The sequence below is a fragment of the Lytechinus variegatus genome, chromosome 4 (genome assembly GCF_018143015.1).
Source record: "Lytechinus variegatus isolate NC3 chromosome 4, Lvar_3.0, whole genome shotgun sequence".
NCBI lineage: Eukaryota > Metazoa > Echinodermata > Echinoidea > Temnopleuroida > Toxopneustidae > Lytechinus > Lytechinus variegatus.
The window spans coordinates 33,049,331-33,075,892 of NC_054743.1; the positions used below are offsets into that span (position 1 = coordinate 33,049,331).

The window sequence follows — 26,562 nt, forward strand, 5'->3', positions numbered from 1 at the left end:
TTTATAACAGTCTCATATGTTTTGACTGTCATTACTTTTATTACGGTTAGGTCTAACTTGGATACACAATTTAATCATATTGAGCTATGTTTCATATTGTGACTTAAAAATGATTAAAAAAACCCATCAGAGTCTCGCGGGCCGGATCAAGAAGCTCCAAGGGCCGGATCCGGCCCTTGGAACTTATAAAGTTGGGAGTTGGGAGAAAATAATGGCCAAACACAGATTTCCAAATTTTTTGAGGGGTTTATATTCCACTCATCATAGATTGTTATCATGATGGTAAATTTGTTGTTCCATTCTTTATAATCATTGTAATTCAGAAATTGTCAATGTATTAATAATGCTTTCTTACAACGTGTTACCTTCTTAAGTTTTATCCTTTTTTAATGTTGCTATGTTTGAATTGTTTAATTTCATTTATCTCGTTTATATACGCAAGAGAATCATCTCCAAAGAATACTGATAGGCCTGCCGCCTATTAAAAATGTACTGCGTGTAATTATCTTCAACAGCGTACTTCTTTGAAGACTCAGTTTAATGTTTTGTTGAATGATGAATTGATATTTTTTGTAAAATATTGTGATTAACTAAAAAATATTCCCCAATTTTAAGAGTACACACAAATTTAACTCTTCTACATGTATAATTCACACTTTGATATAATAATAATGATAGGCATTTATATAGCGCCATCTATCTAGAAATATTCTATTCCGAGGCGCGTTGTTATTATCATTATTACCCCGGCCTTAGCTCGAGCTGCCTTTCAGCGCTCATGCATTCAAGGAATTAGTCCTGCCGGGTACCCATTCACCTCACCTGGGTTGAGTGCAGCACAATGTGGATAAATTTCTTGCTGAAGGAAATTACGCCATGGCTGGGATTCGAACCCACACGACCTTCTGTTTCAAAGTTAGAAGACTGATCCACTGGGCCACAACGCTCCACATAGGTTCTCTCATTTACACCTCGTCTGTGTTGTGCTTTTGCTTATATCACTGTTTTTGTGAATTAAGGGAAATTTTAAGAGATCACAAATTTCTTATTTCACAACTGATTTCAACTTTCAATTGTCAGTCCTTCTGACTATCCCCTTCCCACCCCCCTTATACTCCCTCGTTTGTCATTCAGTCTATATTCCCCCCTTAAATGCACCCTCGCTCTTCACCCCCCATTCCTCCACTTTATCATAGTTACCTTTGTAACGATATATTTGTACTTCGTGCGTTGCACATTAAGTTTTTTGATACCTTGTTCATATACATGTTTTTATTTGAACACAAGTGTGTATATATCCTCACGATATGTCTGCTGTTTCTCTGGGCGTTGTGGTGTGCGCCTGTAATCCAAGCTATGTGGGGAAGTTACAAATTGATGCAGCGGTTCGAGGTTCGAGTCCTGGTCACGTCTTTCGGATGGTGACGTTAAAGGTCGGTCCCAGACGTAAATAATCATATCTGATTGATACACGTCTGACAAAACTCAAATACACACACATGTTTCTCTGATGTGTGAATGAACAGTGTATATCGTTGGCAACATTATGTCGGAAGCGCCGTGGCCGAGTGGTCTAAGGCGACGACTAGACATCTGAAGGTCCGTGGTTCGATCACGGCCCCGGCACATTTGTCCGTGAGCAAGGCGTTTAATCGACAGTGCTCTTTTATCCTGTATTGAAATAAATGGAAACGCTATGGCATTCTTTGAAATAGGTGTGGACTAAACCAGTAAGAAGAGTGATATGGGACGCAATGATGAATCTCCAATTTCCTCCTTTTCATTACATAGTACATTCTTTCAGTTTCAGAAGCATTTCTTTGAAATCCGACAACGAAAATCAAGCAAGCATTAAAAAAAACAGATTCCATAATTATAAATATAGTAAAAGTAGTAATCTCTTATAAAAAAAACATACAGAATCAGTTTTCCCCTAATTTGTCTGCTAATGTACTCAAAACACTAGAACAAAACTTGTGTTTTCGAATTATGCGAAGGTAGCGTAAAAATTATTAATAAGTATGTAATGTGTCTTAATATGATACACAGTTGCTTGTGATGAATACTTGCCGGTTTTATTTGATTGATATTTACTTAAAGGTAATTATATTAATAATACTAGTAATAACGATTATAGTGATAATAATATTGAAAAAAAGAAAATTGTGATAATAATGATGAAGATAATAATATCAATAAAAGTATTAATAATATTCAGTGGCGTAAGTACGGAGGGGGGGGACACGTGCCCCCCCCATCAGCTGGCAAAAAATAGGGAGAAGAGAGAAAAAGAGGAGGAAGGAAAAACGAAGTAAGGGAAGAAGAAACTATTATATATATATTATACATGTATTATGCTATCATATCATATTATATTACATAAGAAATATTATTTATGGAAAGAATTTGCTTAGGGTCTGTGGGTTCATCACTCCTTGTGCTCCCATTTGTCTGTTAAATAAGATAAATAATCTTGTTCGAGGGGTTTAAATAGAACTAAAACATCCCGTTTTCAAGTCAATATACTCCAAAATATATTTCCTCACACCTCGAGTTTTTATTATTTTAAGTAGTGACAAAAATGCTTCCTTGTCATAATTACTTAAGGTGATTGCCTACTTTAAGGTATGAATACATGTCATCTCTACCCTGGTTCTAGCAAAAATAATAATTATCATGACTTTACCCAGGGTAGACACATATAAATTCTCTCATTTATTAAATTAAACTCTGAGCCTATTTAAAGAAATGACTTTCTAACTACCATATCATAATCACCAAGACTGATTAGATGATTACAAAGAAACTGACTTTGTGGTGACATTTTTATACACCGAAACAAGAAGCGATACTGTACGTCACATGTCATGATTATTTAATTAAGAGAGAGATTTGGCACGAAAATTGGCCAGCTCAATGGCATTGGACAGATATTGATATAAACAGCTTGCGCTTAATAGACCCAGCCTTGTTTCGCATCAGCAAACGTAATTAAATATGTATTCATGTTAAAAGATATACTGGAAAATATATATAGGAGTGATTTCTTCATCCGCCATGGAATCGACAATTTATCCTATTACCATCACATTGGAGCCCGATCCAACAGATGAGGACAGTTACCATGGTTACAAATCGAGTGAAGATTTGGGGATAGCAGATGAGGTTCTCCAGTCCATCAGGTAAATACCCCCCCCCACCACCTCCTGATTTCGATTGGTATAGGAAGAGCAGATCCGGGGTGGATTTCATGGAATCATGGGAATAAATCCCAGGGGGACACAATATCAAATGTCCCCTACTATTTTTGGTCTTTACATGACGGTAAGAAATACATCATTCAAAATCGAAATCAAACATGTCATTTGAGACGAAATGAGCTAACTTGTTTTCTTTTGTTTTGCTTGTCAAATTTATTTTGGTTGAAATGACCTCACATTTGTTTTTTGTTTTGCTTGTCAAATTTTCCGGCCCCTGGTCCCCCTACCTTTGGGAAGAGATTTCCGCCCTTGCGAAGAATATTCTGCTCTTCACGTATATATCAATCCTAGTCAAAGTCTTACCTTTTCCAAAGGAAACAACCCCCCCCCCCCGATCCATGTTGCAATACAGGAAGTTCCCAGTCTCAGGTAAATACCCTCTCCCCTTCTGATATCGATTGGTATAGCAAGGGCAGATCCGGGGTGGATTTCATTAATGAATTAAATTGATAATATCAAAAAATATTCTGCCCTTTACGTATATATTAATCCTAGTCAAAGTCTTACCTTTTCCAAAGAAAACAACCCCCCCCTCCATGATGCAGTGTAGAAAGTTCCCAGTATCAGATTTTTTTTTATAATGGTATGGTAATTAGTATTTTTTTCTCGTTCTAACCAATGAGTGTTTGCACCCCGACGCAGAAATGGATTCAAGCACGCAGCAAATGTATTGAAAAGGACCTTCCGTGAAATAACAGCTGGGAGGCTTTGTCGAAAAATGGTGAACCGGAGCAGTAGTGTCGTCCTACGTTTTGCAAATACGTCAAGAGTCCAGGGCGAAACTGATGTTTTGATTCACCAATATCCGAAAAAAAACACTATTTGGTTGCTCTTTGTCATGAAGGGCATTAGGAAATATATTCGTTGTTTCTTAAATTTTGTCTAGAGACAAAACTACCTACTGTACCAGTTTAGAGCGCTATGGGACCCAATTGTAATTTGCACTACATATATACACTCTAAAAACAAATCAGTCAAAAACGACTAGTTAATGGGGTCAGCTGTGTGCAACTGTTATTCTAGTCATATTTGACTATTTTCTAGTCATATTTTACTAGAACAGAGTTATTTCTGACTAGAATATATGTCAGAAATGTGAATATCAGTGATTGCCATATCAGTTGCTCCCAGCTGACTACTGGTCTAGTCAGTTTGACTGATTTGTTTTAAGAGTATAGATCGAAGTTGCGTGTTATCATTTTCATTTTTTTACACAGTCTAATATTGATCATGACGGGATCCTTACTCTTCAATACCTTCACTATCGTCATAATTCTTCGAGTGAGGTCTCTGAGGATCATTCCTCACAACCTTCTCATCGTAAGCCTGGCAATTGCAGACCTGGGAGTGGTCCTCTGCAGTATGGTATTTTCCCTCGTCTCTGTCTTTGATAAAGGGTTCTTTCTGAGCTCTCACCGAAGTGTTTGCATGGTAAGAGTCAACAGGGGTTTGTGTATTTGCCATATATAATCGTTTAAAAGAGAAGACCATTGGAAACGTTGATAGTCTTCCCTACGAAGGGAAATCTTCGTATCATGCATTAAAAGTTTGATCGAAAATGGACAAGAACTAAAAAGTTATGAATATTTGAATCGCAAAATCACCCAATGCTTGCAGATACGAAAACAATGGGAAAGGTTAGTCTGGTTGTCATTGAGAGATGCTGTGACGTAAATTTACTTTTTCCTCGTGTCCATTGCTCACGATACGGGAAATTAAAATTTCTTATACACTTTACATCGATAGTTTTGGTTCTGAATTTCAGGTGAACTTTATGATTTAAGCCTAAAGTCAATTCAATTCAATTCAATTTTATTTATTTCACTTCCATCAAACAAAAACAAATTGTATACCATATATATAAAAATAAGTATTTGTATCCATTGCAAAGAAACAAAAATAATAATACATATGTTGTGAAAAAAAAAAAAAAACTTACACGATTTGGGCAACACATTGGAGGTTTTAAATAAGTATACTATTTTTCAATAGAAATTAAATTAAGATGGAAATGGAGGGACCCACTAAAAAGCAATGCTTGTACAATGTGGGCCCCTCAAAAATAGATAACAAAACCATTAACAGAGTACAAATACAGACATATGTAATCAAATGAGAAAAAAATAAATGAGAAATACTCACAAAATATAAAATACGAAGATATCAAAAAATATAGTGTGTATAGGACAAAACAAATCGTCCTAAAATATATCCACCCTTCCCACCCCCCAAAAAAAAAGAAAAGAGAAAGGGGAGAATGCCCTGAGAAGATGGATGGGTGCTGCTAAACGTAGGTAGAACACATGCCATCGTGGACTCAAGCAAACTGGATTCAATGTGTATAAAAGGAGAAAAAAATATATAAAATGACCTGGAAAGAATAAAATGCGCGAAAAATGTGATTGATGCCGTAAATAAATGAGCGGTAGGAAGGCGGATAAGCGGACAGGAAAGAGAAAAAAGAAGAGAGGATAGACACAAATAATATATGAGGTTAAAAACCGAGCACAATTGGGAAGGACTTGTGTCAGATTTTTTTTTTTTTTCAATTAAAAAAAGGGATGATTTATGTTTTAATTATAGTCTTTATAGTAAAAATGATGACTAACCTCTTGACAGAGATGATGAATAAGATTTAATTTGAGGATACATTATAAGATTTTAATAGAGATAATTTGAATTTAGTCTTAAAAGAGTTCAAAGATTTTGCAGTTCTTAAATCATTATGAAGTGAGTTCCATAACTTCGGTCCCTCATATATAAATGTGTTCTGAGCCAGCAAAGTTCTTAGAAGTGGTAAATGGAATTCGCCCAATCGCCTTGTTGGATAGTTATGAATGGATTGATTTTTTGGAAACATTGAATGAAATACATTTGGGAGGTTGTTATTGTTATAATTGTACATAAACTGACCGAGATTGAACAAATACAAGTCTTTAATTTTCAATATTTTATGTTCCAAAAATAATGGGTCAGTATGAGACAAATATGCTTTGTGACATATGACACGTAGAGATTTCTTTTGTAATAGGAGTAATTTGTCTAGGAGTGTTTGATGTGTGTTGCCCCACGCTAAAATTCCATAATTTAAATACGGTAATATAAGGGATGAATATAATGTAAGCAGGGACGATAATGGTAAACAAAATTTAAGCTTGTTAATTATACCAATGTTGCGTGAAATAGTTTTACATATGTTATCTATGTGGAATTTCCATGAGAGCTTATTATCGACTGTTATTCCAAGAAACTTAATATGGGATACTTTTTCCAAGGGAGTTCCATCCAAAATAATATCAACAGGAAGTGTATTAATAGAGTTGCTAAACAACATATATTTTGTTTTTTGTAAATTTATTGACAATTTATTTGCTCTTATCCATTGGGTGACATTTTTTAGTTCAGAGTTGATTGTATTGGCAAGGTGAAGAGGATTTTTATGTGAAAAAATAAGTTAGATTCGTCTGCAAAGAGAATGAAAGAAAGAACATCTGATGATCTACAAAAATCATTAATATAGACTATAAACAAAATCGGGCCTAAAAGACTACCCTGTGGAACTCCACAATTATTTTTTTTCATTTGAGAGTTGCATCCGTTTAAAAAGACATATTGCTTCCTATTCAAGAGGTAGCTCCTGAACCACTCCAAGGCCTTCCCACGCACTCCATAATGATGTAATTTGTTTAGTAAAATATCATGATTAATGGTGTCGAAGGCCTTGGAGAAGTCCAGGAACAAACCAATTAAATGAGAAGATTTATCGATTGAATGTGCCGCTTTTTCAATGAAACTCAATAATGCATGTGTAGTGCTATGCTTTTCCCTAAATCCAAATTGGGAATTTGAAAGTATATTATTTGATTTGAGAAAATTAATAGTTCTTTTATAAATAATCTTTTCTAGTATTTTCGACAATGTAGATAACAAAGAAATTGGGCGGTAATTATTAACATCTAATTTGTCACCCTTTTTAAACAAAGGAATGACTTTTGCTATTTTCATGCTCTCGGGAACAATGCCGTTAAGAAGTGACAGATTGAATATATGAGTTAGGGGATCCGCAATTGACGATATTACCCCCTTAAGAAGAAAATTATTGATGTCATCATGTCCTGTACTTTTTTTAGAACTGAAATCAGAAACAATATTAATTATCTCCTGATTATAAGTTGGAGCGAGAAACATTGAACTAGAATTTGGTGGGCCTAAAAATTCAGAAAAGTGTTTTGCTGCGGGAGGAATATTACTTGCAAGATTTTCCCCAATTGAAGAAAAGTGATTATTCAGGATATTACAAATTTGGAGAGAATCTTCAAAAATGACATCGCCAGATCTAATTTTTGTAATATTGGATTTATTATTTGATATATTCATTGCTTGTTTTAAAATTTTCCATGTATTTTGCATATCACGCTTGTAAAGTTGTAACTGATTAGTAAAATATCTTTTCTTTTCTAAACGTATAATCTTTGTCAGTGTATTTTTATAACAAGTATATTTAAGTTTGGATTGCTCAGACCGTTTCATTTTGTATCTATAATATAAGTTATTTTTTCTATTTATCGAACGCAAGAGCGATTTAGAAATCCATGGAAGCTTCGGTGATGTTTTGTAGTTAGATGGCTTATCTCTAAGTTTCGGAATATAAGTGTCAAAGTGTAGATTAAAAATATTCATAAAATTTTCAAAGGACAAGTTAACGTCATTACTATCAAAAACACAAGACCAATCAGCATCGTCAAAACTAGCACCCAGACGAGCTATATTTTCGTGTGTTATTCTTCGTTTTAGTGGACGGCTATTGTTATTGAATCTGTCTTTTAAAGAGAAATTAGTCGAAACAGGGAAGTGATCTGTGATATCAGAGAGTAATATGAAGGAATCGGGTGGGGGAAGAACATTACAGAAAATATTATCAATAAGAGAAGCGGATTCATTGACTATGCGTGTTGGTTTAGATATTAAAGGTAAGTAAGAACCGGATAGAAATATTTCCAAAAAATCTTGTGTAACATTATTTTGTTTTAATAAATCAATATTAAAATCGCCCATTATAAAGCAAGTCGTTTAGGTGAAGCCCCTTTCACAATTGGTAGTGCTACTGCTTACACCAATTACGATTCTGTGCAACATATATTGTGACCAAATGATCGCAAACAATCGCACAAGCAATTGTGAAAGCCCCTTCAGTTATTAAAACAGTTTTTATTCGCTCAAAGATGGAAGTGAGAAACGTTCCTTAATCTTTTTTATCATTAACCTGATAAAAGGTGTAGGTCAGGAGTGTTAAAAATTAATATTTCAATAGCACAAATATCATAATATCAAGGACATATGCTTAAATCATGGCAATATGGCAGTCATTGTTATTTTGATCTATTTGTAGTGGGGGGGGGGTCAAACAAACACAAACCGGAGCGAAATAGATATGCAGCAATTCTCCTTTACCATCTTTCTAATAAAACAGGTTCAAGGATTTTTGGCAATCATGTTAAGCTTCACTAATCTCCCCATCATCTTGTCGATCGCAGTGGATCGTCTGCTTATCCTTGTCTTTTCCCGCCATTTCCAACCAAGCCGAGTGCGTGTTCTCGTCATGATCGTCACGTCTTGGCTAGTTGGAACAACCGTCGCGTCCGTTGCGGCAAAACGAGGGAACGAATCGTACATCGGCTACCATCCGGGAACTCTCCATTGCTCGATCAAGTGGTGGGATGATGCGTCATTCCGCATCAACGCGATTATAGTGAACTATGGATTTTTCGTACCATCCCTGCTTGGTTGCTATGTCGTCATCACTTACCGCTTATGGAAGGAAGAAAAACGACTAAGTCGTCATTGCCTGTCGAGGTCGAACGCAGCGTCCAAATGGACTGGACCATCTACTGTGACGGTGTCATCGGGTCCAACAGAGGGCGTTGCATCTAAACCAACAGAAGATGGATTACGAAACGCTCGACAAGAAAGCAATGAGGTTAGAAATATGAAATTCATTACAATTTCGTCTTGCTAACATCCGGGTATATGACATGGCCCTGGGAAGCGGGGCTGCTGGGGCTGCGTCTATTATTTACCATAGGCAGCACCCCCTGGAAATCTGATAGGTATGTTAAATAACCAAATTATTTTTTGCTTGTCAAAATTTTCCTCGAATAAAAGAATCGTTCCCAGGACACGGGTCTATGGTCCTGCCACACGGTCTTCCTCTCAGCTCCCTGGAGCCTGTTGCATAAAACTTTTTACCTGAGAAAACTCCGGTAAAAACTGAAAACTAAGGTTAGTCTGATTTCTGCCATTGACTTTAACACATGGCAAAAACTCCGGTAAAAACAACCCGAGTTTTCTCAGGTAAAAAGTTTTATGCAACGTTCCCCTGGTCTTACTAACGGCCTACCCTTTGAGAAACAGTAGGCCGTTTGGCATAAACGCCTTTGTTCGGTTGATATTGTAAACGAGGATCTAGACGGGCGCTTGTATATAATGCATAGTGGGTATGTGCCGCGGAGGGGACCCCCATTTTTACACTCAAATTTCCGTTCCAAGGCATAGCATTTTTGTCTTATTGAGAAAAAGGACAAAGAAAGCCGCTCCAAGGCATACCATTTTCTTCTTATCGAGAAAAAAATAAGACCGAAATCCGCTCCAAAGCTTCGCATATTTTTCGTTACGCCGTTCTGGTCGCATTGATCTGCTGCGATTTTGGTGAAAAGCGGCCGCCGAGCGCTGTCCGACCATCGTCTCTGTGCGAGCGCACCCGGCAGAGGCCGCGCTAGCTGCATCATGCACACATGACCGTTCGCGCGTTTCCGTTTTACACCCTGGCGAAGGCATTTTCCGGAAAAGTAGCCAAAAAGCGACTAGTGAAGAGTCTACACACGTCGCTGGTTGCATGCAGCGTGCGACACAGGCGAGTCCACCACCGCATGCAATTTGCACAGTTACTCAGAGCACAGAGTTCCTCGGCACTTCATGTACAGAGAGAGCGGCAGTCAGGAGTGAAATCCGAACATGCTTTTGCAGTCGCGTTGTTTATGAGTTTTTTTTTCTAAAAATAAATTATTAACTAAATGAATAGAATGACAGACAAAATCAAAATAAACAGATACTTATAATGGAAAGACAAATTGAAGTTTGATGGATTGATACACTTAGAAGCTGCCGAAAGATAGATATAGAAGACTGATAAATAGATAGAGACAAGATAGACAGATAGATAGATAGATAGATAGATAGAAATAGAGAGAGAGAGGGAGAGAGGTGGATAGATAGATAGAAAGAGAGAGAAAGAGGGAGAGATGGATGGATAGAGAGATAAATAGAGAGAGGGGGCGAGACAGAGAGGTCAATATATAAAGGAGAGGGAGAGAGAGAAAATGATAGATAGAGATATTAAATAGATAATTAAAGAATGAGAAAGACAGAGAAGATTATTAACAAATTAACAGATAGATAGATACTCTAGTTAAAAAATAGATAAATAGATAGAGAGAAATAGAGAAAGACAGACAGATGGATGGATAGATAGAGAGAGAGAATTTGAGATAGATAGATGTTAGATAAAGAATGAGAGAGACAGAGAAGATTATTAGATAGATAGATACTGCAGTTACATAGATAGAGATAGAATTTGAGAGATAGATATATAGACAGATAGAGAGAAAGACAGACATCAGCAAATCGGCAAGGCAAATGATCAAGGCAAACATTCGTATTGAACCTGGAAAGTATAAGCTCAGCTGCATTTGCAAGTACGGTATGTTCTGCGGATAACTTCGGTGCGGACTTTGGATCGCGCGCCCAGCTGATAATGTAAACAAACGTAGACGTAGACTCTTCACTAGTCGCTTTTTGGCTACTTTTCCGGAAAATGCCTTCGCCAGGGTGTAAAACGGAAACGCGCTGCCCGTTCCATAGCTATAGGGGTGCATATACGCACGTACTCACTTGCTGGCGATCCGTTCCAAGGACCCCCGTTTTCACGAAATTGTAGTTCCAAAGCCCGTTCCGAGGACCCTCCTTTTTACAATAAGGCCGCTCCGGGGCCCCCGTTTTTTGTCTCGCCCGCGGCACACCCCTACCACTTTTTTTGGTCGAGTGCCCCCCCCCCGGGGACGAGCGCTTGTAAATCTAAACGACAGGTATTGACAAAATCTGAATTTCGCCATCTGACAATGTCTAGCTTAAAGGTGTTGTCGAATGCATTCTATAGACGGCGATAAAACTATTCAAATAGTGAGTAATTGGAACAAAAGGGATGCGAAGAAGGCGTTGAAGTAACCACTTACTTGAAAATCCGTTTTCCAAATGGGCATACATAATTATGCTTGGATGTGAAATTTTCTCTAAAATACGCTCATATTACCACATGAATTATCACTACTTGAAAATATTTGCCAAATTAGACAAAACTTGGTCAGATTTGGGTAAATATGGTAGAAGTTCTAATTCCCCATCCGAACACTGAAGTCTCATTTCTTTCTCGATGATGCATTGGATTACTGCCCGGGGGGGGGGGGCACTCGACCAAAAAAGTGGTGGGGGTGTGCCACGGGCGAGACAAAAAACGAGGGCCTTGGAGCGGGCTTATTGTAAAAAGGAGGGTCCTCGGAACGACAAATGTTTGTGAAAACGGGGGTCCTTGGAACGGATCGCCAGCGTACTAGCGCGTATGCATCCCTACGGAACGGTCATGCGTGCATGATGCAGCTACCGTGGCCTCCGCCGGGGAGCTCTGCGGCCGCTTTTCACCAAAATTGCAGCTCATTCAACGCGATCGGAGCGGCGTAACGAAAAATATGCGAAGCTTTGGAGCGGATTTCTCTCTTCTTTTTTTCTCGATAAGAAGAAAATGCTATGCCTTGGAGCGGCTTTCTTTGTTTTTTTTTCCCAACAAGGCAAAAATGCTATGCCTTGGAACGGAAATTTGAGTGTAAAAATGGGGGTCCCCTCCGCGGCACATACCCACTATGCATTATATACTGAGTGCCCCCCCCCCGGGATTACTGATTGGCCCGAGCAAGACTTTAGTGTAGTATTTTACGGCGCCAAGTGATGTTCCATTAGGAACACTGTTCATCATGTTAACTTTGACACTTTGTTTTAAAAAAAAAAAAGAGAAAGGAATATGGTTGCGTGGACAGGAAATAGTAAAGAAGCCTTTGCAAGTAAAGTGAATTTTTTCTCTTCTCCTAGGACTGGATATTCAGACACCATGCCGCATCGAGCCAAGAGAGAGTTGTGGAGGTCATTGACCCCCATGTAAATCATCAAGTAATGAGCGAACCAGATAGCGACAATACTAGCGTGACAAATAACATGACGTCAGCAAGGAAGAATAGACTGAAGATTGAGAAGCGTAAGCATAGGGCACACAAGAGAGTTGCAATATTGGGTGAGAAAGTAATTATTTTTTCTTGATTTAAATGGGGTAACCCGGGATGAAAATAATTAAATCTAAATAAATAGAGTAATTTGATTTCAACCAGCAAAAGTGCTGAAAATTTTACACAAATTTTAAAATAAATAAATAAATAACAAAGTTATTGAATGCTAAAGTTAAAGCATTATTTTGTATAAAACATTTATATGCCATGTCATCATGAATATTACAATAGGGTGATGATGCTATGTCCTCTCTTTCTCTGTTGTTTACATTACATGAATCATTCATATTTTCATACATGTGAATTGATTGATTGATTGTGATTTTTTACCTGATTGCTAAGAAAGCATGAATGCTTGTAAGCAAGCAACCAGAGGACCGACGGCTTAAGGTCCTCTCCGAAGGACCTGGTACTGAGGATGAATGCCTTACCAAAGGGCACTAGCGCACCAAGTGGGAATCGATCCCGGGTCACCGGAATAAACATCACCCTCTCTACCGACTGAGCTATTGCGCCATATCGAGTCATTAACTCACTTGTAAAAAAAAAATTGCGGCAATGATTGTCGTGCGCATTAAATCAGTTGTCAATCCATGTTTTTTTTTAGTTTTGGAAGACAAAATTTGAATAAACGTAATTTCACATGATAAATAACAAAAAGAGAAGTGGGGTTATGACACTATTAGTTTGCTGATTGCATACTCATGAAGACATGCATAGAACAGAACCACAGAAATAATGCAAAAATTTAGAATGTCGTAACTTTGCTATTCCTTGTCCGAAATTTGGTGACATTTGCAGTGTTTAGTTTGTCTGATTTTACTTTATTTATTTAAATCACATTATTTCGAGCCTGGAGTACTCCATGATTAAAAAACGAGACACAAAATAGACTATTATTCAAATAATAATACAACAGTTGACACATTGAAATTAGCAATAAATGAATAAATTCTTTCTCGCTAAAATGGTCTCATACATACTCGTATTATCCCGTGACAAGATTTATTCTTAACAGTACGCAATATTTGTAAATCTAGGATACCTTAAAGGGATGTCCGAGTGAGGATGGGTGTGTGTGTGTGTGTGTAAGAGAGATAGAGAGAGAGAGTGGGAGAAAGGGGAGAAATACAGATTAAAAGAAAAATATATGATATCTTTGTATGGAGGCGAAAACCGAGAGAGAGAGAAGCGGAGGGGAGAGAAAAAGAGGGGGGGGGGGGTAAAGAAACAGACAATACGATTACACTTCCACAAACGCACACATGCACCCTCCCGCATTCACCCTTACGCACGCAAGCACACACACACACCCTCACCCTCGCAAACACAAGGTAGAACAATAAAAGTAAGAATGGGAGAGGAAGGTTTAAAAATGATTTATATTCTATGAATTAAAATAATAATAATAATCCTAACATTTATAAGGCGCTTTATTCGGGTGTTAAGCTGACTAAAGTAAACAACAAATCCCCCCAAAAAGCATAAACTTTAAATAAAAAATATTTTCTTTCTTTGTTATATCGAAAGCCATTTTGTTGGTCATGGCGGTGGTGATTTGCTGGACTCCATACCTCCTCTACCACTCAAGACTCATCGCTGCTCACGACAGCATTCGCCTTGGAGTGTTTACCATGTGGATGGGATATTGTAACTCCCTCATCGACCCTCTCATCTACGCCTTCGTGAACAGGAGCTTCAGGGCGGAGATGCAGCGAGCTTTCAGGAGTTTGTGGCGTACTGTGACGTCACTTGGAACAAGACAGCCTTTGTAATTGTATACAGACATGATGCATATCCACGTCATAACCCCGTAGCGCCCTCCCTCAGAGGATATAAGAATACGCGCAAACGGAGTTGTCGGAGATGCGCCAGCTGCAGATCACTAAAACATGAAATGAAATGGCTTCAGGTTCTAAGATAGGGGCACGATGGTGTCAATGCATGAGGCATACAAAAATGCTTCTTCCTTTTTTTTAAACTTCATTCATTTATCATGTTGTAATTATAGCTCGCTTTCATTGAGATAAATGTTGAAAACTTATATAGATATATATATATGGATAGAACACATGCGTACGATTTTCGATTTCCAGCTGATCATGAGATCCGCTGGCAGGAATGTAGAAACTTTTCATGTCGATCTTTGTTATTTCTCTTTTCATTTGTAACTAATATTATTATTTTATTAGAAATATGCATTCAACTGGATTTATGATGAAGATGTCCTCCTGTTGTACTTGTGTTGTTTTTTGTTTGTTTACACTATTTATATGAATATTCTAGCCCGGAGGCTGCACTCTACGAGCTTCGCTTTTTAGTAGTCTCCTCCATTTCCAACTTGCTTGCATTATTATCTTGATTATGATACACTGTACATAGAAATTTTCTTTGTCTTATTGTTCATTTATATAGTGTATATATCATGATGTATGAAAAAAATATATTGTATAGGTTGGAAATGGAAATTAACGAAATGAAAGGAAATATGTTCAAGAATTCCCGTAAATTACTACATCGATTTTTTTGCTTACTAAGCATTATATCCATATTTTGCCTCATGATTTTTCAAAGTGCATAGAGAAATGTATGGTCTATTAAGCGCTCTATAACAATTCTCTATTGATTATTATTATTATTCATTCAGCAAGAATAAGACCATTTAAAATGAGAGTATGACTTCGATGTTTTTTATTTGATTGATTGGCAGATAAGTTGTATTATACACCTGAATTGTTCTGTACGATCATGCTAATTATTTTAATAGGATATCAATTCTTACTCATTCACTGACCGGTCTTTCATTTTCAATTTTTAAATTATAATTGGTTGTAATCGTATATCTCTATAATCTATATTATGTCCAATTATGTTCTTTTCAATTATTTTGTTTTAATAAAAGGAGAATGAGTAAAATAAATATGAAAACCTTGGAATCGTTTCTTGTGCTTTGGTTGTACGGGAACTTTACTATTTTTGGTCTTGATTTTGGGAGCGTCGAATATTGCTGCTGTCAATGCTATGACTATTTATTCAGATTATCTGCGTGTTCCTTACGATGTCGGTACGGACCCAAGACTGCGCAGATAACAGACATGGCAGATGACGTTAGAAGATCTTATGGGTGTCGTCCAATTGCCCCCCCCCTGCAAGGTATCTGTGCATAAAACAGCATGGGATAGGGATCATATGTGTATGGAGATGTTATTCAGATATTTTGTAGTGGATACGCGCTTTTCAAATTCTTCATACGTGTAGCTTGTAAAGTGCTGTAAAACAGCCCTCAAAAATTTTTTTTTCGCAAAAACCATTTTCATTTGGAAATGTAAAAATTTACAAACGTTTGCATATTTAATGTAAGCCCCCCCCCCAGAAAAAAAGAGGAAATAAAAAAGATAATTTTCAGGGATATTCACCATTTATATCTGTCATGTAAGTATTCAATGTAAAACATGTTTCATTAATGATTATGTCATGCTACCATGCCATTAAAGTTTTATCTAAATACTTACTAATTATAAACGAGTAACACAAACTTTCCTGATCGAAACTTTGTATATTAAGGAGCAGACAGTCCTATCATGATTTATATTAGTATTCTTCAATGAAATAGACAGTCTTGGCAAAGGTCCAATGTTACGGTAAATCGGTAGGTGAAAAAAAATGTCAACAGGCAAGTGCGTGTACAAACATGACAAAGGTCTGTTTGTTATATGAACGTACGATATTTCATATCAGAAATTTTAAATGTAAACATATTTTTGTGGCTTGATCAAGTTGATCAATTTAATGTTGCACAACGTGGTCATGTAGATTAGATGATGCCATCTGATGGTGAAAACTACTGGAAACTTGTAACTGTCATAGAACCTCGAATTTTCCCATCTTATTTAATAGGTTCGATAAGTGGACAATATGTGGTTCTTAAGGATACGTTCCGCGGACATATTTTCGTTACGAACTTGGAAAACGGTCACACACGGCAAGTATTTAACAAAACAGACAATGTGGATCTGTACCGCTGTGTGTCACTTGAATCTACTGGAAAACAGGAACACGTAGCTTGTGGAACCCGAAATGGAACGGTGGTAATCATCAACAACTGGGAAGATGTCACGTCACACTGGCGAATAATCAAGATAATTTCAATAGGAACGCCCTCAGCGGCTAGTGTCTTGTTGACCATCGCCGCAGATGGAAGGCTTATGGCAGCCGTTTATGGTTCTTCTGCAATTTACCTAATAAACAATGAGGTATGGACACTTGATGGCGAGCTGAACACAGGGGATGTTGTAGTTTACGACATACATGCCATGAAGAACGGAAACATCCTGGTCCGAACAAAGTGCAGTCCAGGGGACAAAGATATGTGCATCCTAGATGCATCAGGGTCACTCGTTCGTAGGGTACATCTCCATGACAAGGATGTGTATGGAACATCGGTCAATTGGTTCGATGACTCTATATTCGTTTTGTACAGGGATCGGTATCAAGATGACTTTACGGTGGATGTGTTTTCGTGTTCTGGGGAGCTAGTCGCACAGAGAATACTGAGTTTTCGGAAGAGATCTTTGACTTACCCAACATTTCTATGGTTGAACTCGAACCAAATAGTCATAAGTGAGGACATAGAAGGGTATCTTTTGGCGTTTAACATTGGACTGAAACTTTTCGAAATTCAGTTTAAACTTTGATTTTTTTTTGCTCATGCATTCACTCTCAGGCAAATATGTTCATGATTTGCTTACCGCTGTCTTGATAAAATCATTAAGCTTTTGTACTCTTTGTTCGCTGTTTAAGACAGTATTAAATTTTGGAATAATGTAGAAAATGTTCAGAGATTTCATTGACCTCGTTTAATAATGAAACAAGAAAAAAGAAAAGAAAATATGAATGGATGGAATTTAGCACGTTCAGGGGAATCCAACCCAAATTAAAAAAAAATGTTTTTAGACTAAAATGGAAAATCAGACAAATTGATAGGTGAAAACTTGAACAATATCGGAAAAACAATAAGAAAGTTATGATTTTTTTAAAGTTGTAAATATTGGTAATCACTATACCTATGTAAACTTCAAATTGGCTGTATATGTGGTGTCATAGTGATTTAATTACCAAGTTGCCAATTTGGAATCTACATACTCTTAGGCATTTCAATTTTAAAAGGAGCCACAAGCTTCGTATTGCTTGTCCGATTTCTTTCAAACTTTCACCATTCTGTTGTATTTTTCCCCTTTCCAATACAACGTTTTATGACCAAGGCTTGACTCCCCCTTTTTAAATAAATGTCATTTAGATATCTATACACCATAATGAAACTCTGCCACTCCGCTCCAGATTCATACAAAAGTAGGGGGAAATTACAAACTATGGATATAAACAATGAACACCGTAATCACTGGGACAATATACTTTCAACACGCTCAATACTTATGAATATGATAACTGGTATAATAAATGTATGTTTTATAACGTCTCGGCGTATGGTTTCAAACCGTCTCATCCACGACGCATTGTATGTGTGTCTCAGTAATAATAATGAACTTTGATATCTGACTGAAATTAAAGTTTGTCTGGATATGACAGACGTATTATGAAATCTTAGCCTTATGTCGATACACGCATTGTGAATTGGGAGCAGTGTTCACACATTTTACTTCCCTGTTAAAAATACTAGTAAGCTTACAAAGAAAAATCGTAAATTTACAGGATGTTTACTGTTTAAAAAACAGACGACACAGTGATTTAATAAACCAAACGTATTTGTGCAGTGATATATAATGTCTAATTACAAGGTAACTGTAAAACAAAATAAATACAATAATCTTTGTAAAAATACCAACGAACTATCGAGTTTTTTTCGTTGATTACAGTGCATTTATCTTATAAATAGTTTGGGTAAATTAATGGCGATTTTCAAGTTAAAGGAATGTTATAATTGTGTTGTTTTCTTTTTCTTTTATTTTTTACAGTTATCCACCCCCTCCATTTTTTACAGCCCATCGTTATCTAATAATTCATACTGTTTGTGGGTCCTAGTTGCCAGTAATAATTACTGTTTTTTACAACTTATTTTTAACAGTGTATATATACTGTATATAGAATAATTATGAAACTCATCGATTGCACTTACTTTGACCCCATGATTTCTCAATTATCGGAATTTATTATTGTCATGTAATTAGAATACATTTGAATTTTTAGGTTTAAGATAGTTGTTATATATGTTTTTACTATTGATTTAAAAGAAGAGAAACGGGGAGAGAGAATATGAGCAGAATTACAGTTTTCACTTAGGGTACTTGTGTCAGGGCCCTTTCCTTTATCTGTGATGATTTGCGTATTTTCAGAATGTAACAATTACGACAGAAGTTTCTAATAGAGTCACTGTGGTGTGCATTCTCATATGCATTTAATTTAAATATACAGTATTACTTTATTCATGTTACTGATGCTTACAAGTGGTTTTTTATATGTTGACGCAAAAGGTGTCTATGAGCTAAACAAGAACTACATGTTGCAAAATAAAACAAAAATAGCTGCTACTATGTAAGTTGTATCAATCAGTTCAAACAGCTGAAAAACCCTTGAAAAAAAAAATTTTTAGGAACGGAATAAGAAATGGAAGCTTTGTCGACTTTCGAACATTAAATAACACCACTGGCATCTCCTGAATGCAGCATCTATTTCTTTTTAACGTGTAATTATTAAAACCATCGAGGATTAATTCAAAATCTCATCACAATGAATGTGGAATGTAAATAACTGAAGTTTAAGGCTTCTAAAAGTTTATAGTTTATTAAAGATTAAAGGTATTGTTTAACTTTGTGAGCAGCTGATTTAAAAAAATCTCAAACCAAGATGAAACATGTGTACAAGTGCATGTATTAGAACTAATAAACCCTGAAAACAACCATTATTAAGAATGAAAAGCTAAAACTACAAGGCAAACCCCGATTTTGTAAATAGGCGTCTTATAGACACCTAAATAGTACACATAAGTGTATGGGATGAAATTAAGATGGTGTTTCCGGTCACTTTATATTTCAATTTTTGAAGCAATAAATAATTATTTTCGAACGCAATTTCTTCTGGGCTTCATTTTTGTAATATATCACAGACACAGGTGACAAGTGTGACCTTCCAGCTCAGATTTTTTAAAAGTCATACCAATGTTAACCAATCACTTTAATGAAAATAGTTGCAGTCCGGGAGTTGCAGTACAGGCTGATTTCTCGAGAAAGTGTGTAAAACCAAGGTCGTTTGTCAGTGTCACCAGGCCATCCTAGGCTATATCATTCTGGTAGTTACATTAACTGAACTTTGTAAATTTATGAAATCTAAGCTGAAAAACAATCACACTGAAGATCGCCAAAACATATAAGGACACGTGAGACAGCGTTATATTATTGCTGGGGAAAAAGACCAGACCATTGCGTGAAATGTCATAATTTCCCAGCAATTACACAATTTCTTCCAGAAACCTATGGGCACATACTTTTTTTTTCATCCAAACACACACCTTGGTGGCCATTTTATTGGATTCTATAAACAAACTCACTTGTCATTAAATCATTATCACAACTGTCATTTATCTTTAACAATCAGAAATTAAATATTTCAAAACTATTCTATCGATAAAAACAGTTGAGATGAGCAGAAGAGTCATTTCGTTGTTCGATCCCAAGACCCTTATTTTAACGACTGTGTACGACATTTCATGGAGGAAAAAGAGATTGTTAACACATACACACCCTCACCCACCCCCTCATAAATACCTATTCACCCCTTCTCTCACCCCATATAGACAGCCACACCTTCACACACGCATCATATCACCCACACCCTTAGCCTAAAACATCCAGCACATACACATGCACGCATACACAAACACACCCACACACACATATATACATCAAACGTCCTCACAAACGAACCTCTCACACACACGCACACCAAAAACCTGTCTTCCACACATAAGAAATTATTTTGTGCATACGAACGGGAGACACAATCAACTAATATGTAAATTTACTTGCATTTATTCATTTGAAGAGACAACTTTCCAAAGATGCATCACATTTTATGTATGCACAAGATTGAACACAATGAAATATTAAGCAATTAGACTAGAAACAGTGGATGATAGGTTTAAAACAATGCTATGTTCATTTACATGTATGTAGAATAGATAGTTGACCATAGAAGAACTACATCACCTTTTATCATGATTTTACCGTAACTATTTTTGTAATTTCTTGATTCTTTTGTAACATTGCTTTTTGTTGATTTTATGTGTATTTTCATGCTTTTTTGTAAAACATATGCCAATTCAGCTGTAACAAGCTGCGATCATTTGTTCTAATAAAATCTTGAATCTTGAATCTTATAGATAATGTTATAGAAAGTTCGTCAACGTAATAATGATTCAAACCGCATTTTTGAAAAAAGAAGAAGATAAACATGCTACAAGCAACCTACTGTTTGTGCCTATGACTGTACCTTGGTCCACATTTAAGCAGTGAACAGTAAAATAAATATTGATGACTGATAAGATAAATAAGGTGTATGTATAGTCACGCAATTGTATTTGTACGAATTGCCATTCTAGTATCACCTCAATTATTTCTTACTTCCTGAATTGATGCTGCCATTTAAATTGCATATATTTTGAGTTGGTTTGTCTTCACCATCAAAAACCCCAAACGAAAATGTTTTTTTTTCCATTAATTCAAACAAATTATCATTTTTGAGCCTCTTTCAAGTTTAGGTATATAATAATAATAATAATATAGGGTATTTATATTGCGCACATATCCACCTTGTTAGGTGCTCAAGGCGCTCCTATATTACCCGGCTAAGCTAGGCGTTCATAGCGCACACAGCTTTTTAAGGAATTACTTCCTACCGGTACCCATTTACCTCATCTGGGTTGAGTGCAGCACACTGTGGATCAGTGAAATTACGCCATGGCTGGGATTCGAACTCACGACCCTCTGTTTCAAAGTCCGAAGACTAATCCACTGGGCCACAACGCATATCTACCCAATCGGTTGGTCATGAATATAATCGGTGGGTTGATGTTTTTACGTAAAATCATAATTATTCCATATTCTCGTACATGTATGTCTCCCTTGTAATAAAATAAGTTGTGGCTATAAATATCTTATGCATTAAATCATTAATGTCAAAATTCATATTTTTTTCAATTCTAGGCGGACAAAACTTCAATTTAATGAAATAAAAAAATAACAAATGGGAATATGACATCTTCAGTTTGCTCATTGGAAATTCATGAAGACATGCTTAGAATGATTTTATTTATTTATTTATTTGTTAAAATATCTTTTTATCATTATAAAAATAACAATATATACATAATAGATAAAAAAGTAACATTTGGTTCTATAATGAGTGAGTTCAATAACATTTAAAATCAGAGTTATTACTAATACAAAATTGTTCAAAGATAACATACACTACCAGTCACAATTCCTAGACTCACTACTACCTGCGTCATCCAGAGAACAATAGAATCCGGCCGAAACAGGCAATAGTGATTCAAAAGATATACTGGTACTGTATTCACTATTTTAATTGTTGAAATGGGAAAACTATCCTGTAGACAATACAATAATTGTGAAATATAAATTAAGATGCATGCACGTATCATTGGCATAGTAAGTAAAAATAAAAAAATAATGAAGGAAACTAAGAATTAACAACCACATTGACCGTTGAAAGCGCCTGGGTGAGAGTGGCAAATCGTGGATTGACGCCTTGCCAAAGGACGCTAGGTCATGGTAGGATTCGAACACTCGATCATCTGATTACAAGGCAAAAGTCACTAAACCGCTACACCATATGCTTGTAGCTTTTATAATGTTTTCACTATATTTGTAAAGTACATTTACATTTTTAAAGAAAGCGAAACAAATGCAGACAGAGGACTCTAACATCAGACTGATTCTAACAAAGATTCATCAAGTGAAAAGGGATTTAACACTAAAAATAACAGGTTATAATCTAACATATGCTTGTAGCTTTTATAATGCATTCACTACATTAGTAAAGGACACGTACATTTTTAAAAGAAAAAAGAAACAAGTACAGATGAACCTAAAATCAGACTGATTCAAACAAAGATACATCAAGCGAAAGGGATTTAGCAGTCACCTTTTTTAAAGATTGAAATAATAGGAATAGTCAACTGAAGCTTAACGTTATACGTAGGAACTTGAAGTCCTTTCATGTTAATATTTCTGGTTTTAGTATTTTTCATCCATCTTCCGCTTTCTTTGTGCGAATTAATTTAACATAAATATATTGATATCGAGTGTAATAGTAATGTTTAACAGCTAAGAAAACCTTTTAATTTCAAGGAATGTATTTTTTTGCTTTCCAGGAACTGTGCAACACACTCATTTTATTTTTGCGTATACATTTGAAGTAGCAGATATTTTACCTCAGCATGTTTAGCATGCGTCATGGGAACATTCAACTAAAACTACTTTTAATAGCCGATTGCATCATAGGAGCCAATACCAATAGCCGGCAAGAACCTGGAAACTTTTCTTTTGATCCAACTACAGAACGTTGAACATTTTTCTTTCAAGGCCTTCCCGTGGTACCAAAGATATTCCTTAAATGTGATATTCCCCGATTTGACATCGGAAAGTCCGAAAGACTGGAGGCTGATTTCTCTACCGTACCGACAGAGAGAGGCGAAATGCTCACAATTCTTGAAAATTAGGTTGTATCGCCAAGTGGTGCCGACCTTTCTCCTCGCTGTTTGTACGATTTCTCTCGTACCTCTAGGAAGAAAGGAGTCATCCATGTGATTGTTCTTTCTCACATTCTTATCCCAAAAAGCAAGAATCATGTTTTCTCGTATTATATCAGCTTTGGAAGAGCTTCCATCAACCCCCGTCACGTGCACGATCTCACCATTTCCTATGTAAACAGCCCAGTGACTGTAAAACCATTCTTTGATGGTGTCGCCTTTTTGTTGAATCAGATCTCCTGGATTGAGGTGATCCTTCAGGGCTGTAGCAGAGGTGAAATCTGACTTGCTGTGGTACCTCGCTTGCCTTGCAGCAGCTTGATCGTACAGCACAACATCAGTGGAATAGGAGGGTCCACTGCTACGACTACTTTTGGATGAACTGCTTCCCATTTTGGTTTGAGACAGTCCAAGCTAGAGTGCGTCAGTTGTTGTCACTGAAAGGGTACAGAAAATAGAACAGATTACTTCGAATAAGTATGGTAGTTTTCAATTGATTACTTTTTTGTATTCCGTGCTAGAAAGAATGCCATGTCACACAGTGGACTATGTGAAATATTATTCACACTGTTAAAATGCTAAAATTTTACAGTGTGAAGATATTTTCACACTGTGGAGAACTCGACATTTTGAATGTTCACAGCGTGTTCACATGGACCACTATGTAAGCATGGCTGATTCAAACAGTTGAAATGCTCAAAACTGACAGTGTGTAGGCATGGTGGGTGTTTTTACATTGTGTTCAACATTTTGGGACACTGTGGAACCCTGGCATCATAATTTCATAAATATCACAAAAACTTATGAGAAACATGAGGGATAATTGTAAAAAGTATAGACCCCCAAAGATGATAAAATGTGAGATCACATACTGGCAGCTCCCCATATGCATGGTGGCTCTGAAGTACAGTCGATCACAATAGGGTGCCATGAGCCTACTTACATCAGGAGGGCTCAAGATATTCGTTCGACCCAACCCATTCGATTTTTTTTCAATTTGATGTGGCTGATTGACAAAACTGTATGAATATGATTCAAAATCTAACACTGATTCTAGAAATGGTAACTACTGAACTTCCTTCGCCCAAATTGGGAAGATAAAAAATTGACTTGGAACTATTTTTTTGACTGGCGGACTAATTAGGGCTATTTTACTATTTGAGTCGATGAATTTGATCCATTCATAGTTATCTTCATAAATGGCAATTTATTTTTAAAATGAGCTGGCTACGCTACCCTTTCCTGGTCAGATATGGAATGCCAGATATATATCCTATCCAATGGTAGTAAACATTCCACCCTCTAATTTCACATTTATTTTTTATGAATTTTTCAAAAGTGCCATTTTAACACACAAGTCTATGGGGAATGTTTTACGCGCGTGACACCATAGGTCCATGATCACACACGACTTCCTTTGCGAAGTTCGCGACTGTCGTTGCAAATCTTGCGATTTTAAATTGCGAATTTCACGACTGAAATTGAAAAGTTTGGAACGAGAATCGCGAACATCACGACGGAAGTCGTGTGTCATTAAGCGTGACCGACCGTCATTCAAAGCCATCATACATATGTCGTGTAAGTTAAATTCCATAAATTGCCACGTTTTTATAGAGAGTGAATAAGTAACTGATTGATATACAATCTTACCTGTCTGATCTGTACAGCTGTATAAAGGATGCGACCAAATAATACCTGATGTGACATCAACCGATAAGAGGTGCAAACCAATTTAGTCGCAGTACAAGATGGACTGGAAATATATATATAATTGACACAGACATATAGGCGATATGGAATGGAGTTCCTGGAAAATCCCAGGCGTCGTTTAGGGCAAGACAACGTGCAGTGGGGAGGGGGGGGGGAGCAAACGAACCCATCTTTCGATCTTAGCTCCTCAATTTTCCTGGTTCGTTTCCAGAAACGTAGAAGAAATTACATATCCGCTTTATCCAAGCTCTTTATAAAAAAATGTATCGTCATAATAATTAGGTTTGAATAATAAAGGGGGAGTAATTCTGATTGGTCCCCCTTTCCTGGATTGCAATACATACCCTACTGAATGATGTTATCTTGCACTCAGAGAACGTTGGGAATTCCCACGTCAAAAGTTCAAGTTAATATTAATAGGTTCAGAGTCGAAAGTATGTTTATTAACTTGTAACGAGGTATTGATGTTAATAACGACGCGTAATGGTTTCGTGCAATGTCTGCAGTACCCTGGTAAACATAACATATTTCAGGCCTGGGACTCGGGCGGAACGTTTTCCAATGGGGGGGGGGGGTATGTGTATTAACCTATAACGAGGTATCTATGTTAATAACGACCCGTAATGATTTCGTGCTAGTGTCCGCAGTACTCTGGTAAACATTACATATTTCAGGCCTGGGACTCGGGTGGAACGTTTTCCAATGGGGGGGGGGGGGGTGATATGTTTATTAACCTATAACGAGGTATCTATGTTAACGACCCGTAGTGATTTCGTGCTAGTGTCCGCAGTACTCTGGTAAACATTACATATTTCAGGCCTGGGACTCGGGTGGAACGTTTTCCGATGGGGGGGGGGGTATGTTTATTAACCTATAACGAGGTATTGATTTCGTGCCAATGTCCGCAGTATTCTCGTAAACGTGACATATTTCAGGCCTGGGACTCAGGTGGAACGTTTTCCGATGGGGGGGGGGGGGTGGCCATTAAGTGCTAACCAGATGGGCATCTTTACGTATTTGTATATGGTTTGGGGAAAGAAGTGGGATAGGCTGAACCCTCCCCGGCCTCCGGTTCCGCGTCCCCTGTGCTTGAAGATGATAAGAACGTTAGAACGTTAGGACTGTCAAATATTTACTCACTTTGTTCACTCTTAAAAATAGGCATACTGCATTGAGATATTCATCATTATATTTTTTAAGACGGAAACTTTTATGATATTTGTGGGTTTTTTTAGTTTCGAAATAAGCATGACGATTAAATACGTGTCGCGAACTGGCTGAACTAGAGTATGGGCTGCGTGGGTGTGGGGATGAGCGAGAGTGCGTGAGGAAGATGATTCAAAAAGTTAAACCCCCTCGCCTCCACACATGTGAATTCCCACTTGGTCCTTGTCATTTTCTCCTATCCGTTTTTCCATTTCTA

General features: G+C 36.9%; 2 protein-coding genes across 2 annotated transcripts; one reads left to right on the forward strand and one right to left on the reverse strand.

Annotated features, from left to right (window-relative positions):
* The first annotated feature begins 3,057 nt into the window (after window positions 1-3,057).
* On the forward strand, window positions 3,058-15,154 carry LOC121412950 (octopamine receptor beta-1R-like). The gene is made up of 5 exons (XM_041605712.1): window positions 3,058-3,182; window positions 4,478-4,691; window positions 8,731-9,237; window positions 12,456-12,654; window positions 14,177-15,154. Exons 1-5 carry the CDS (start codon window positions 3,058-3,060, stop codon window positions 14,419-14,421), a joined length of 1,290 nt encoding a protein of 429 aa, XP_041461646.1. The 3' UTR covers window positions 14,422-15,154.
* Window positions 15,155-21,962: 6,808 nt separating this feature from the next.
* Window positions 21,963-25,223, reverse strand: LOC121412662 (phospholipase A and acyltransferase 2-like). Its single transcript, XM_041605438.1, has 2 exons — window positions 25,080-25,223; window positions 21,963-23,866 (listed from the first exon to the last, which is right to left on the reverse strand). The coding sequence occupies exon 2, from the start codon at window positions 23,820-23,822 to the stop codon at window positions 23,160-23,162; it is 663 nt and encodes a 220-aa protein (XP_041461372.1). The 5' UTR covers window positions 23,823-23,866; window positions 25,080-25,223; the 3' UTR covers window positions 21,963-23,159.
* Window positions 25,224-26,562: the final 1,339 nt, after the last annotated feature.

Bases quoted from the DNA above. Each gene is read 5' to 3' on its own strand.
- LOC121412950 (XM_041605712.1), top strand. From the start codon at position 3,058: ATGGAATCGACAATTTATCCTATTACCATCACATTGGAGCCCGATCCA. The intron at 3,183-4,477 runs GTAAATACCCCC...TTTTTTACACAG, and splicing joins GAGGTTCTCCAGTCCATCAG to TCTAATATTGATCATGACGG. The intron at 9,238-12,455 runs GTTAGAAATATG...CTCTTCTCCTAG, and splicing joins CTCGACAAGAAAGCAATGAG to GACTGGATATTCAGACACCA.
- LOC121412662 (XM_041605438.1), bottom strand. From the start codon at position 23,822: ATGGGAAGCAGTTCATCCAAAAGTAGTCGTAGCAGTGGACCCTCCTAT.